Source organism: Panicum virgatum, chromosome 7K, assembly GCF_016808335.1.
Source record: "Panicum virgatum strain AP13 chromosome 7K, P.virgatum_v5, whole genome shotgun sequence".
Lineage (NCBI taxonomy): Eukaryota > Viridiplantae > Streptophyta > Magnoliopsida > Poales > Poaceae > Panicum > Panicum virgatum.
In genome coordinates, this window is record NC_053142.1 from 23,852,274 (window position 1) to 23,865,555 (window position 13,282).

General features: G+C 42.0%; 1 protein-coding gene across 10 annotated transcripts; it reads right to left on the reverse strand.

Annotated features, from left to right (window-relative positions):
* Window positions 1–1,116: 1,116 nt before the first annotated feature.
* On the reverse strand, window positions 1,117–6,647 carry LOC120640579 (putative B3 domain-containing protein Os04g0346900). Of its 10 annotated transcripts, none has more exons than XR_005661874.1 (11): window positions 6,265–6,647; window positions 5,582–5,655; window positions 5,197–5,484; window positions 4,844–5,100; window positions 4,172–4,435; window positions 3,901–4,095; window positions 3,279–3,545; window positions 3,032–3,202; window positions 2,344–2,580; window positions 1,589–2,235; window positions 1,117–1,474 (listed from the first exon to the last, which is right to left on the reverse strand). XR_005661874.1 is itself a non-coding variant. In XM_039916452.1 (10 exons), exons 5-9 carry the CDS (start codon window positions 4,238–4,240, stop codon window positions 2,422–2,424), a joined length of 861 nt encoding a protein of 286 aa, XP_039772386.1. In that variant the 5' UTR covers window positions 4,241–4,435; window positions 4,844–5,100; window positions 5,197–5,484; window positions 5,582–5,655; window positions 6,265–6,642; the 3' UTR covers window positions 1,125–2,235; window positions 2,344–2,421. The 10 variants fall into 10 exon arrangements, 3 of the variants coding, with proteins under 3 accessions (XP_039772386.1, XP_039772385.1, XP_039772383.1); XR_005661877.1 differs by having other exon boundaries at window positions 1,117–1,715; window positions 2,181–2,235; window positions 6,265–6,645; XR_005661875.1 differs by having other exon boundaries at window positions 1,117–1,721; window positions 2,181–2,235; window positions 6,265–6,645.
* Window positions 6,648–13,282: the final 6,635 nt, after the last annotated feature.

Here is a 13,282-nt window from a genome sequence, read left to right on the forward strand (position 1 = left end):
AAAAATGTTTTCCATTGAAAAATTAAACTAAGAAGCAAAATGTTCTAAGAATGTTGCAGAATTGATCCACCTGCAAGCCCATTGTAGTGGAGAAAAATATGAAATATTCCTTTGAACAGGATGTTGTTCTAAACAATGAATAAAAATGTTTGAAGAATGTAAATAGAATTTTCCAACCATTAAGCCATAAAGAAAGATTCAAACAAAAAATAAATATGCTCCAAAAATGCAGGATGATTGTTCCAAGAATATTGTGAAAAAAGTTCATAGGAAAAGTTATATAAAAGTAGAAAGTTAGCTCATAAAGTTTTTCTTTTTAAAACGATGCTACTAAAAAACTTTGCGAAAAAATGTTTCAATGTTTTTTTTTGAAAAAATATTCCATTTGAAGTTATTTTAACACCTTTACTTGTAAGTCATACCCATAATTATTTTTGGATAATTGTGCGAACAAGATCAACTTCACTAAATGGTAAAAACAGGCGGAATCGTGTGTCCGTAGGCATCGGTAGACCTCATTCATTCGTGCCCCTTATTTCATTTTTGAAGGATAGAAGCCAGAAAATAAGTATTATTCATCTATTAATTATATAGGATATTGCGGGCAGAAAGTGGTTGTTATTCGAATTATCCAAATTTGTAGCCACTAAAATGTGAAATCACTGCTAGATTTGAAAGAACTGCTGAGGTTGTTTTGAGCGGCGACGGGGACTTGCAACTACCATGCATTTTTCCATGCCAATTGCCGATAGTGTTTAGCTATCACTATAACATGCATTTTCCATGTGTAAATATCATTTGGCTACGAAGAATTATTGCAGATAATCTGACGAGGTGCATAAACAAAATAGACTCCCATCGGCCACTTGCAATTGCAACTACCCTCCCAGTAAATGTGTCCGTTCTTCTAGTGAATGCGGAGATCCGTATCGACATTGTTTTCTAATGCGGTACCTTAAGTGGATAAATTTGAATTATTTTTTCTATGATCCAAATTCGTATTAGAAGTAAGTTAATGAGGATGTAATGAATATCCGATATGCTCCGTATTTGAATAGCATAATCACATCTCTAAAGCTTGCAATAAAAAGTATTATCCTGAAACTGTTATATTTATGGTGATGTAAATTAGTTACAAAAAATTGTTTTATTAGTTTTCAAACTGTTAATATTTATTTACATCTAATGCAGTAGAATATTTTTCAGCAAGTAAGACCTTTGGCTATGTGTTGCATCGTTGTCCGAACCCATGTCCGACACCGACCCGGACAAAACAAAACAAAACAAAACAGCCGACAACTACCTCGTTCGACCTGGCGAAGGAGGAGTGGAGGCCGAGCCTCCTCCAAGGGCCCCTCCCCAGCAAGGATCGCCATTGCTGCCGCTCCAGCGGTCCAGCCTGAGTCTGGTCGAGCTGAACGGCTGCATCGTCGTCTTCATGCACCATGACTACCGGTCCTGCTTCATCGACATGCTGGGAGGACGACAAGAGGGATTTCATACGCTGACGTGCTGAAATGGGTCATGGCGGACCCGAAATTGGGGTGCTGGGTGTGGCTGCCAGGGATGATGGGCAAATGAGGCCTACCCCTCCACTGCAGAGACTGGATCAGGTTCAATTGTTCAGAGGTTCCAGCAGCTACATCCTCAGCAAAGCGTGTCAACCTAAAGCTCGTCGTTCCCCCTGGAGGTTGTTCCACCACTTCCTCGACAACCTGCACCTTCTCAATGCCAAATGGGCAAGGTCATGCCCAACAAGATGCTGCTGGTCAGGAGGAGATCCCCTTTGCCATTGATGCAAGGTATCATGAGTTAACATGCAATTGTGGAGGAAAAAGAACTCTGCCGATGGTTATGGCCCTCTCCACAGTATTGTCCTAAGAAGAATCTCTCACTATTAAGACAACTCGCAAGTACATGACACCCTGAAGACAGTAAGCAAAGCTGTCCAACTTCCATAATGAAGACATTCTAAAAAAAAACTTCCATAATGAAGACTATTTGGATTTGCCATACTAAAAGCCTAGAAGGTAACAAATTGTTGGTATGGCAAATATTTTCATAATGCAGTAACTTTATAGGTATTATTTAATCATCATGTATTTTCCACTCCATCCTATCAACTCTGCAGATTCCATGCAATTAAGCAAAAATAACTTTGAAACATGCAGTTAGCGCACCTAGGTAGGGCATCAAAATACAGGACCTCCCTGCCGAGTCTAGTCAAGCATGCACCTGAAAATGATAAAACCTTATGTGCTTATCCAGTATTTTCACAAAAGAAAAGAAGCGGCCACGCAGTTAAGAGTTAACTGAATATATTTATATCTTGTCCTATCTTACCTGCGAGCAATGGTGACATGCCACAAGGTGGTTTCAATGATTTGGATGGTGCAGACATCACCGACCTTGATCCCATTTTCATAGCAGAACCTCTTCCAACCTGATCCATCCACTTGACTGCGATTTGTGTATGGCACCAGCCGCATGCCAAGAACTAGTACTGCTAGTTGGAGTCTTGAGTGTGACTGTGCAAGGTTCCCGGAGTCCAAGCGCCTTACAGAAGGACAGTGGTAAAGACTGAAAAAATTTCACAATCACATTGGTCAGACAATTTAGTTCTGAATGTGGTCATCGATGATACACATTGGATAGATAAGGAATGCTATATCTAAATTCCATCCAATGTGATTTTTTTATAACATGTTATTGAACTGCATATACATGAAAAATTGTTATATAAGAACTGACACTATGTCAAAGTAATCAGTTCAGTATATGGATTTTGTTTCCTGTTGTGATAACATACACACAACTGGCAGTAAATAAAGCATGAAATGGATAACAAAATGTTGGTTCCTGATTCTGCACTTGAAATGCAAGCTCATCACCAAAAATCCTAAAACTACATCTGATATCCAGATCTTAGAATAAGATTTAGTTCAAATTCTAGCTAAAAAGTTGTAATAAATTTATCCAATTTCAAGCTACAATCTTGCTCATATAAAAAAAGAGACAGAGTTGTGCTTACAAGATGATGTTCAATTGTGCTGGTGTTGATCTCCTTCTTTATCCAAGCCGGTGGCCCAATCTTGAAGACAGAGTATGTCCTATATGATGCCTTGTTCAGAGGAACCATGGAGACTTTTGGTCCCTTTTGTCCCTCGCTATTTAGCATATCCTTCTTGGTTTTAGTGCTTTCCTGTTGCTTTACAGTATAAGTTAATGCTGATACCTTATGGGGAAAAAAGGTGCAACTGCTAAAGTATTTAACTTACAATGCAGAACTGATCTATCTTTTCCTCACAGCGTGTGATAACAACATGCCAAAGCTTGGTTTCGACAACATTGAAAGTGCAGACGTCACCTTCCTTGATCCCGTTCTCCCAGCAGAACCTCTTCCATCCCGACCCACCAAGGTGGTTGCAATTCTTGTATGACCTAATACGTGCCAGCCAAGTAGCATTGCTGCTCTCAGAGGTCCTGAGGGTGATCGCACAAGTTTCCCGGAGTCCAATCGCCTCGCAGAAGACCAGCGGCAAAGACTGCAAGAATTGTAAGCACATAGGTCAGCCAACTGATTTATGCCAGCGAATGTCAAGGAACAATGTATCACAATGGGTGAAAAATGATTGAAATATCTGAATTCCTGTTCATGTGGGGTGTGATGATATGTAAGATGTTCTTGGAGTGCATATAAATGCTGAATGTCATACTAATCCAAGAGTTGATACTATGTCAGAAAGAGTACAATATCCCCTATTCTGATAGCGTTCAGCCGGTCACACATATCCTAGCAAAATTTCAGTTCATGTTCATGCTAAAAAAAGTAGAGAAAATGTTTTTTAGTTTATCCAGTTTCTTGCTTGCACATATCAGTAGAGAAACAATTGTGCTTACAAAGATATTTTGAATTGTGTAGATGTTGATCTCCTTCCTTATCCAAGCCAGTGGTCCAATCTCAAAAATACATCTTCTGTTAGATGATGACGCCTTATTCAAAGAAGTCGTGGGGTTCTTTGGATCCTTCTGCTCCTTACTACTTGACATATTGTTGTCACTCTTACGCTTTATACTTGATGCAGAAGGGGTTTCCTGCTGGTTTTGACAGTATATGTTAATTGTGATAACTAATAAGACAAAGGGACAAGGGCTTCAGTAATTAACTCACATAGTTGAACTGATTTATCTTTTCCTTGCAGCGTGTGATAACAACATGCCAGTGTGGTTTCGACAACATTGAAAGTGCACATGTCGCCTTCCTTCAGAATGTTCTCCTGATAGAACCTCCTCCAACCCTGCACAAGCAGGAAGCTACAATTCTTGCCTGGGAGACCGCGCACCTGCCAACATCCAGGACTGTCCATTGAAGTCTTGAGCATGATCATGCAAGGTTCTTGCAGTCCAACTGCATGGCAGAAAGCTGTTGCAGAGGCTGCAATAATTGCATTCACATTGGTTTCAGTATGCGGTCAATGATTCACTATGTATCCCAGTCGATGAATATTGACTGCTAGATTTAAAATCCATTTCTTTGAGTTCCAAAACAAGATCTTCAAGAGCTTATATGGACAGATGTTTGATATGATATCAAATTCAGTACTTTCATATATTGATTTATTTCTTCCATCAGCATGCACATATATTATCATTAGTTACAGCATCAAGTGATTTAATGAACATTTTAGCCTCTATTTCTCTATGAGGAAATGAAAAGGTATTTGACAAAAGAATCAGATATTTAAAATCCATTTCTTTTGGTTCAGTAACAAGATCTTGAAATGGTTACAAAATGATATTGTAACGGTTTTATTTTATCCAATAGGGAAATGATTGTGCTTACAAGTTTGTATTCATGTATCCTTGAGTCGATCACTTTCTTAATCCAGGATGGGGGGCCAATTTCATAGAAGGATCTCTTCTGGAGTGGAGCCTGGTTCGAAGAATTCATGGGTGCCTTTGGTTTCTTTCGTCCTTCACTGCATGGCCAATCATTGTTTCTCTTACACTTATGTATACAAGCTTGGTACCTGACCAATCGCTCTTGTTCTTCACCACATTGTACTTCCTGCTGCTTTTCTTTATCTTGTAATGTTGATACTTGAAAGTACAAAAGAGGCACACACTTTAGAATTTCACTCAAATTTTATCCATTGCTAATAATCGATAGCATAAACTTATTGACATTTTGCTTACTCTTTTGCAATCCAGTGCTGTTGTGTTTAGACTCTCTTTGGCATCCATTGGGCTCAAATACTTTAGCTGTAAACTTCATGTTGCCATCATACCTTAACAGCAGATAATTGACTTCAGTGATGCCATGAAGCGCTAGAAATTGAGACCACCCACCTACAAAGAACATATCTGACTGATTCATCCCGAGATCATTTCACAAATTTTTCCAAGGGGTCCAAAAACGACGGCGATATGATTGTTCCAGTGTCCCCTGGGGATGTAATTTTGCACAATCTTAGCTGGTATTATCTGCAAGAACAGATAAAAAGAGTAAAGCCAGACAATTCCAATAAGAGAAAACAAAGTTCAGCAAAAGATGGGGTGGAAAGCAGCAAAGTCCACGAACCATCTTCTCCATAGAATCTGGTGGAAGCAGACTGATGAACTGTGGCCAGCGGGATGCTTCTGTGCTGCTCATGGCTGCTTCAGCTCAACAAAATAAGAGATACAAACAATCAGTTTATACTGAAAATAAAAATTTATGATGTTACTGTCTTACTGAATGCAGTAGGAAACTAGAAGTTAGGCAAGATCTACTATTAAGTGGTAATTCAGTAAAAAAAAATCTCCAAGCTTCCGGGCAAACGGCTATCCCATTATATACCAAGATCAATTTATCCCTCTTCTTAGCAACAACTGTACATTACAAGGACTCCAACAGTCCAGTATTGAAATATCAAATTTCATCAGACTCTAAGAAAACAAAAAATAGTATTAATATCGCAGTTGCATCTTTTCAAGAATATAGATAATAGGGAACAATCCTGCTTCACGAAGAGAGAGGGTTTACATTTACAAGGGAATAAACAGGAAAAATCACACAAGGAACCCAAATATTGTTATCCAGACGAGCATTCGTCAGTCATCACATTCAGATGAACAACTTCCGATTTCTTCGAGATTTTGACACAATGCCAAAAAAAATGGAGTTCATAAAAGGTCAAAGATTTTTAGAGTTACGGAAAGGAAAGGAACTCAAAAGAGGGTTTTCTGAAGAGAATTTGGCACCGAAAAGGGTGAAATTTTTACCTCCAAGCTGAGTGCCCAGCTCCGTGAGGCAGCAGCTGGCGTCGAACGCCTTGACGGTGAGCACGCCGCCGCCGCGGTGCCGGAGGACCACGAACCACCCCGCCCCGACTCCGCACGCGTCCGCGAATTCCTGCCACCCGCGGCCCAGGAACGCGCCGTCGCCGTCCTGCCCGACCTCGACCCGCTGGACCACGCCCCTTCCGTGCGGGACGATGATGAGGGCATCGTCGGAGCCGATCTCCCGGGCGAGCTCGCCAGGGATGCGCTGCAAGGTGCAAGATGGGTGATTTTCTTTGGGCGGAGTCACGCCGCCGGCGTCCGAGGGAGCGGCGCCGGCGCGACGGAGGGAGTAGGTGAATGGCAGCAGCACCCGTAGGTGCTTGCGGGGGGGGGGGGGGGGGGGGGGGCGGCGGTGTTGGTGATGTGAGCCCATCATCACAATACAATACGGTTTAAAGGCCCAAATGAATATTGATCCAAGAGAGATTAGGATTATTAATGGGCCTATGAAATAGAAGCCCATTAGTACGCCCTATATATATGAGGGAGGGGCTAGGGGGGCGATGACCTGAGCCGCGCCACCTCCCTAGCCGCCGCCCCTCCCTCTCTCTCGGCCGCCGCCCTTGCCGTGCGTGCGGTGCTAGCACACCGACGCCCGGCGTTTCATCCCCGTACGTGTGGACTCCGTAGAGGCGCTGCTGCGACTGCTGCGCTGATCGGCTGCTGGGATCAAGTACGAGGAACTCGGTTCGTGGGACGTGATCGACTACTTCCTCTACATCGACGCGCGACTTCTTCCGCTGCGCTGCGCGTCTAGTGGTAACGATCTATGATCTTCTACTCGCAAGTATCTTGGGTTTATGCGGTAGTGATGCTAGCGTAGCCTACCCGCTTCCCTACAGTGGTACCAGAGCCATCTTGCGTAGTTTTTGGTCTGGATCTTTTGCATATATGCGATATGTTGTTGTAGTAGATTGGATCTATTACTTTTGCACGGTTTGATTAGATCAATTGGTCATAAGGGGTTAAAACTGGAGCGAGTTGATTGCGCGGCATGTGACAAAAGATTAGTTTGTGTTCTTTCTCTGTTATGCATACGACATGTCCCTACCGGCTGGAATCACCATCGGGACTAACTGTGTGCATAGTCAGCAGATTGAACCAACAGATCAAGGTCATGTGTAGATGCAGTCTTCTCAAGTGCAAAGTTTGCACGGTCAAGGTGATTGACCTAGTAAAAATTGAGGCATTATGAATGGCTCGGATTTGAGGTGATGCGATCACTCTGATGAGATTTTCATAGGGATTCCATAGATGCAATCTGTGTAATTCCGTGAGGTTTTCTGGGCGCTGCCATGAGACCCCCCGGGGATGGCTCCCCCCTCGACCCCCCACCCGCTGACCGACCAGCGGGACCGCCGTTGCTTTCTCGCTGTAGCGGCTTCCCAAGCACTACTTTGGTAGAACACGTCGTACGCCTAACTTGTTTTTGCAGGGTGTGATGTGAATGGTATGGCCTCAATGTCATGTGATGATGTATGTGATGATTTGTGCGGCCTGCGTGTCGCAAGTTAACACAACCGGGTTGAGGTTGCACCATTATTGTATAACGACCTGCGTGTCGACTTGTGATGTTTGAATCCTTATGTAATTATTTCACTAGCTATTAGATGTAGTAGCTTAGTATCTTTTCATGGAGGTTTCAATCATGATGGCGATGATGATCACCACAAGACAGGACGGATGGCAATGGAGGTCACCTTGGAGCCATGGCGATGGAGGTCACCTTGGAGCCATGGCGATGGAGCCCATTGTGATGCAAGAGGTCATACTATTCACAATATAATATGATTATATGCCTGTGATATTTATTTTCCTGTCATAGTATTCTTTCATGCTTTTACATATGGTGGATGCTTTAATCATGATAGAATAGCTTCCCTCAGAAAAGTTTGAGTTTTTGATGCCTTTTACCAATAGCTGCACCTATAAATTTTGATCGTTGTGTGGTAGGTTTACCAAAGTAGAGTACCCTCAGCTATCACTTTTGTATAGGGTGGATGTCGGACATTCACAAGCATAGTATTGGTTTACTCAGCAAAGCTATCAAAACAGTTTTGGGCTTTAAGGCATAGGGTTGGGGCCGGGGCATTGGATGCCACCCAACAAACAAGAGTCGCATAGAGATGTGATTAGTAATTTGTTACTTACCTGTATCACTACTTTTCTAGCCGTGATGCTAAAGCTCACTAGAATTTTAGTGATTATGGATCTTGAACTACTATATGTCATTAGAGGGAAGATGACTTTGATATAGTAGGTTGTCTTTTGTTAAATCAGTTAATGAAAGCCTTTACATAAACTTAGTGCTGAAATCTTGCTTTACTTTAATGTTGTAGATCATGTCTGCCAGTAACAATTCCGCTTTCAATTTGCGTTCTGTTCTTGAGAAAGAAAAGTTAAATGGAACAAACTTTATTGATTGGTACCGCAACCTGAGAATTGTTCTCAGGCAAGAGAAAAAGGAGTATGTTCTTGAGCAGCCATATCCTGATGATCTCCCTGACAATGCAACTGCTGCTGATCGCAGAGCTTATGAGAAGCACTGCAATGACTCACTTGATGTCAGCTGTCTGATGCTCGCCACCATGTCCCCTGATCTGCAGAAGCAGTATGAGCATGCGGATGCTCATACCATGATCGAGGGGCTGCGTGGGATATTTCAGAACCAAGCCAGGACTGAGAGGTTCAGTATCTCAAAATCCTTGTTTGCGTGCAAGCTGGCAGAAGGTAGCCCAGTCAGTCCTCATGTGATCAAAATGATTGGTTACATTGAGATTTTGGATAGACTTGGTTCTGAACTTCACCAAGACTTGGCTACTGATGTTATTCTCCAGTCGCTCCCGGCGAGCTATGAGCCTTTTATCATGAACTTTCAGATGAATGGCTTGGATAAAACATTGAGTGAGTTGCATGGGATGCTAAAAACAGCAGAGGAGAGCATTAAGAAGAATCCCAATCATGTGATGATGATTCAGAAGGGGAACAAAAAGAGGAAGCGTTGGACACCTCCTAATCCCAAAGGTAAAGGCAAGGAAAAGAGTTCCGGTAGTGAGTCCTCAGGCTCTAAGCTAAAGCCAGCACCTAAGGCCAAATCTGGCCCTACTTCTGAAGATGAATGCTTCCACTGTCATGAAAAGGGACATTGGTCTAGGAACTGCAAGAAGTACTTGGAAGAAAAGAAGAAGAAGAAGGAAAGTGAGACTTCCACTTCAAGTATAAATGTTATAGAAATAAATATTGCATTATCTTCTAGTGAATCATGGGTATTTGATACTGGATCGATGATTCACACTTGCAAATCGTTGCAGAGTCTAAGTGAGACTAGAAGATTTGCAAGAGGCGAGTTGGACGTTCGGGTCGGCAATGGCGCAAAGGTTGCGGTGTTGGCGGTTGGCACCTACCACTTGTCTCTACCCTCCGGATTCGTTTTGGAATTAAATAATTGTTATTGCATTCCTGCTTTGAGCAAGAACATTATTTCTTCTTCATGTTTGGAAGAAGTTGGTGATTTTAAGATTGTAATTGAGAACAAACGTTGTTCTATCTTTTGCAATGGTATTTTTTATGCTCATTGTCCATTGGTGAATGGATTATATGTTCTTGATCTTGTGGATAAATCTATCTGTAACATTAATACTAAGAGGCTTAGACCAAATGATTTGAATCCCACTTTTATTTGGCATTGTCGCTTAGGTCATATAAATGAGAAGCGCATTGAACAACTCCATAAAGATGGATTGTTAATCTCATTTGATTTTGAATCTTTTGACACATGTGAGTCTTGTTTGCTTGGAAAGATGACCAAAGCGCCTTTCACTGGTCAGAGTGAGAGGGCGAGTAACTTGTTGGGACTTGTACATACCGATGTATGTGGACCAATGAGCTCAATAGCCAGAGGTGGTTTTCAGTACTTCATTACTTTCACTGATGACTTTAGTAGATATGGCTATATCTACTTAATGAGGCACAAGTCTGAATCATTTGAAAAGTTCAAAGAATTTCAGAATGAAGTACAAAATCAATTAGGCAAGACAATTAAATTTCTGCGATCTGATCGTGGAGGAGAATATTTGAGCCTTGAATTTGGTGATCATTTGAAGCAATGTGGAATTATTCCGCAGCTAACTCCGCCCGGAACACCTCAATGGAATGGGGTATCCGAACGGAGGAACCGAACCTTATTGGACATGGTTAGGTCCATGATGAGCCAAGCTGATCTTCCATTGTCATTTTGTGGTTATGCTCTTGAAACTGCTGCGTTCACACTGAATAGGGTTCCAAGTAAGTCTGTTGAGAAGACACCATATGAGATATGGACTGGGAAGCGTCCCGGATTATCTTTTCTCAAAGTTTGGGGATGTGAGGCTTATGTCAAACGTTTGATGTCAGATAAACTCACTCCAAAGTCAGACAAATGTTTCTTTGTGGGGTATCCTAGGGAAACCAAAGGATATTATTTTTACAATAAGGCGGAAGGCAAAGTGTTTGTCGCTCGCAATGGTGTTTTCTTAGAAAAAGAGTTTCTCTCAAAAGGATTTAGTGGGAGCAAGGTGCAACTTGAAGAAATTCAGGAAACACCCGAAACTGTTTCAGCACCCACTGAAGATCCACGGGATGTGCAAGATGTTGCACAACCCGTAGTTGAGGCACCAGCCCCACGAAGGTCTATAAGGGCACGTCGCGCTACTGACAAGCTCAACCTCCTTATTACGGAGGAGCGCCATGTATTATTGATGGAAAATGATGAGCCCTTAACCTATAAAGAAGCAATGATGGGACCCGACTCCGGCAAATGGCTTGAAGTCATGGAATCCGAGTTAAAATCCATGCATGATAATCAAGTTTGGAACTTGGTCGATCAGATTGACAGTGTAAGACATGTCGACTGTAAGTGGATTTTTAAGAAAAAATTAGACATGGATGGAAATGTTCACATCTATAAGGCACGATTGGTGGCGAAAGGTTTCCGACAAATTCAAGGTGTTGACTATGAGGAAACCTTTTCGCCCGTCGCAATGCTAAAGTCTGTTCGGATTCTCCTAGCAATTGCCGCATATTATGACTATGAGATATGGCAAATGGATGTCAAAACCGCTTTTCTTAATGGACATCTAAGTGAGGATGTGTATATGACACAGCCTGAAGGTTTTGTCGATCCTAAAAATGCTGGGAAAATATGTAAGCTTCAGAGGTCCATCTATGGATTGAAGCAAGCATCTCGGAGTTGGAATATTCGTTTTGATGAAGTAGTCAAAGGGTTTGGCTTCATCAAGAATGAAGATGAGCCTTGTGTTTACAAAAAGGCTAGTGGGAGCGCACTTGTGTTTCTGGTCCTATATGTGGATGACATATTACTGATCGGAAATGATATTCCAATGCTTGAAGCCGTTAAAACCTCATTGAAAAAGAGTTTTTCGATGAAGGATTTAGGAGAGGCGGCTTATATTCTGGGTATTAGGATCTATAGAGATAGATCAAAAAGCCTAATTGGATTGAGCCAAGACACGTACATTGACAAGATATTGAATCGGTTCAATATGCAAGATTCCAAGAAAGGTTTCTTGCCAATGTCACATGGCATTACTCTAAGCAAGAGTCAGTGTGCTACGACACCTGATGAGCAAAAGAGGATGAGTACGATTCCTTATGCTTCAGCCATAGGGTCGATCATGTATGCTATGCTTTGCACGCGCCTAGATGTTTCCTTTGCTCTAAGTGTTACGAGCAGGTATCAGTCAGATTTCGGTGAACCTCACTGGACAATTGTAAAGAGTATCCTTAAGTACTTGAGAAGAACTAAGGATATGTTCCTAATATTTGGAGGCAAAGATGAGCTCCTTGTAAAGGGTTACACTGATGCTAGTTTTCAAACAGACAAAGATGACTCCAAATCGCAATCCGGTTTTGTTTTCTGCCTCAATGGTGGGACAGTGAGCTGGAAGAGTTCCAAGCAAGATACGGTGGCTGATTCGACGACAGAGGCCGAGTATATTGCAGCTTCCGAAGCTGCAAAAGAAGCTGTTTGGATCAGAAAGTTTGTTTCTGACTTGGGTGTTGTTCCTAGTGCGTCCAGTCCAGTGGACCTCTATTGTGATAATAGTGGTGCCGTTGCACTAGCAAAGGAGCCTAGAACAACTAAGAAGTCCAGACATATACTGCGAAAGTATCACCTCATCCGTAACTTTGTTGAGAGAGGTGATGTGAAGGTTTGCAAGGTGCACACAGATTCAAACGTTGCTGATCCGTTGACGAAGCCTCTCCCACAACCAAAGCATGAGGCGCACATGAGATCTATGGGTATTAGATACTTACATTAGTGATTCTAGTGTGCGTGGGAGATTTTGTGTCATGAGTATGTTTATGTAATGATAAATAATTGTTATTTGTTCCATGGATGATTATTTTACATTGATTATCAAGTATGTGACTTGTTCGTGAAACTCTTTGTTGAAAATGATATGATTCTAAATTATCCCTAGTTTATGTTGTTGTGTGGGACAACAACGACGTTGAGACTAGCACATGCATTAATTGATGATCATGTTTCACGGATCATGGATATGGAGATATCGGATTAATGATGTGGACACATGTTGGTGAACATGGTGTTGGATTGACCCACTCCAAGACAATGTTGGGATTGTTATTTTGTATGTGCCATCAGTTGTTCTTGAGTGTTATACCTACTGGATCCTTAGACCTGAGATCGTCATTGTTTCTCACTGTGTGTAGTGGTGCATCTTGGGGCTGCTAAACGCTACTCCGTGACTGGGTAGTTACAAAAGCAGCTTACAGGTATGTCATGAAACATGGAATGGGATGTGAGCGGATCAAGATGGAATTTGCCCCTCCTAGATAACGGGAGAGATATCTCTGGGCCCCTCGAGATAGTTGGATTTGAAAGTGCATGGCCATGCCAAAGTGATTAAAGAGTTAATCATGATGACTAAAGGTT

Bases quoted from the DNA above. Each gene is read 5' to 3' on its own strand.
- LOC120640579 (XM_039916451.1), bottom strand. From the start codon at position 4,240: ATGTTGTCGAAACCACACTGGCATGTTGTTATCACACGCTGCAAGGAA. The intron at 3,203-3,278 runs GTAAGTTAAATA...GTAAAGCAACAG, and splicing joins AGATAGATCAGTTCTGCATT to GAAAGCACTAAAACCAAGAA. The intron at 2,581-3,031 runs GTAAGCACAACT...AAATTTTTTCAG, and splicing joins GCACAATTGAACATCATCTT to TCTTTACCACTGTCCTTCTG.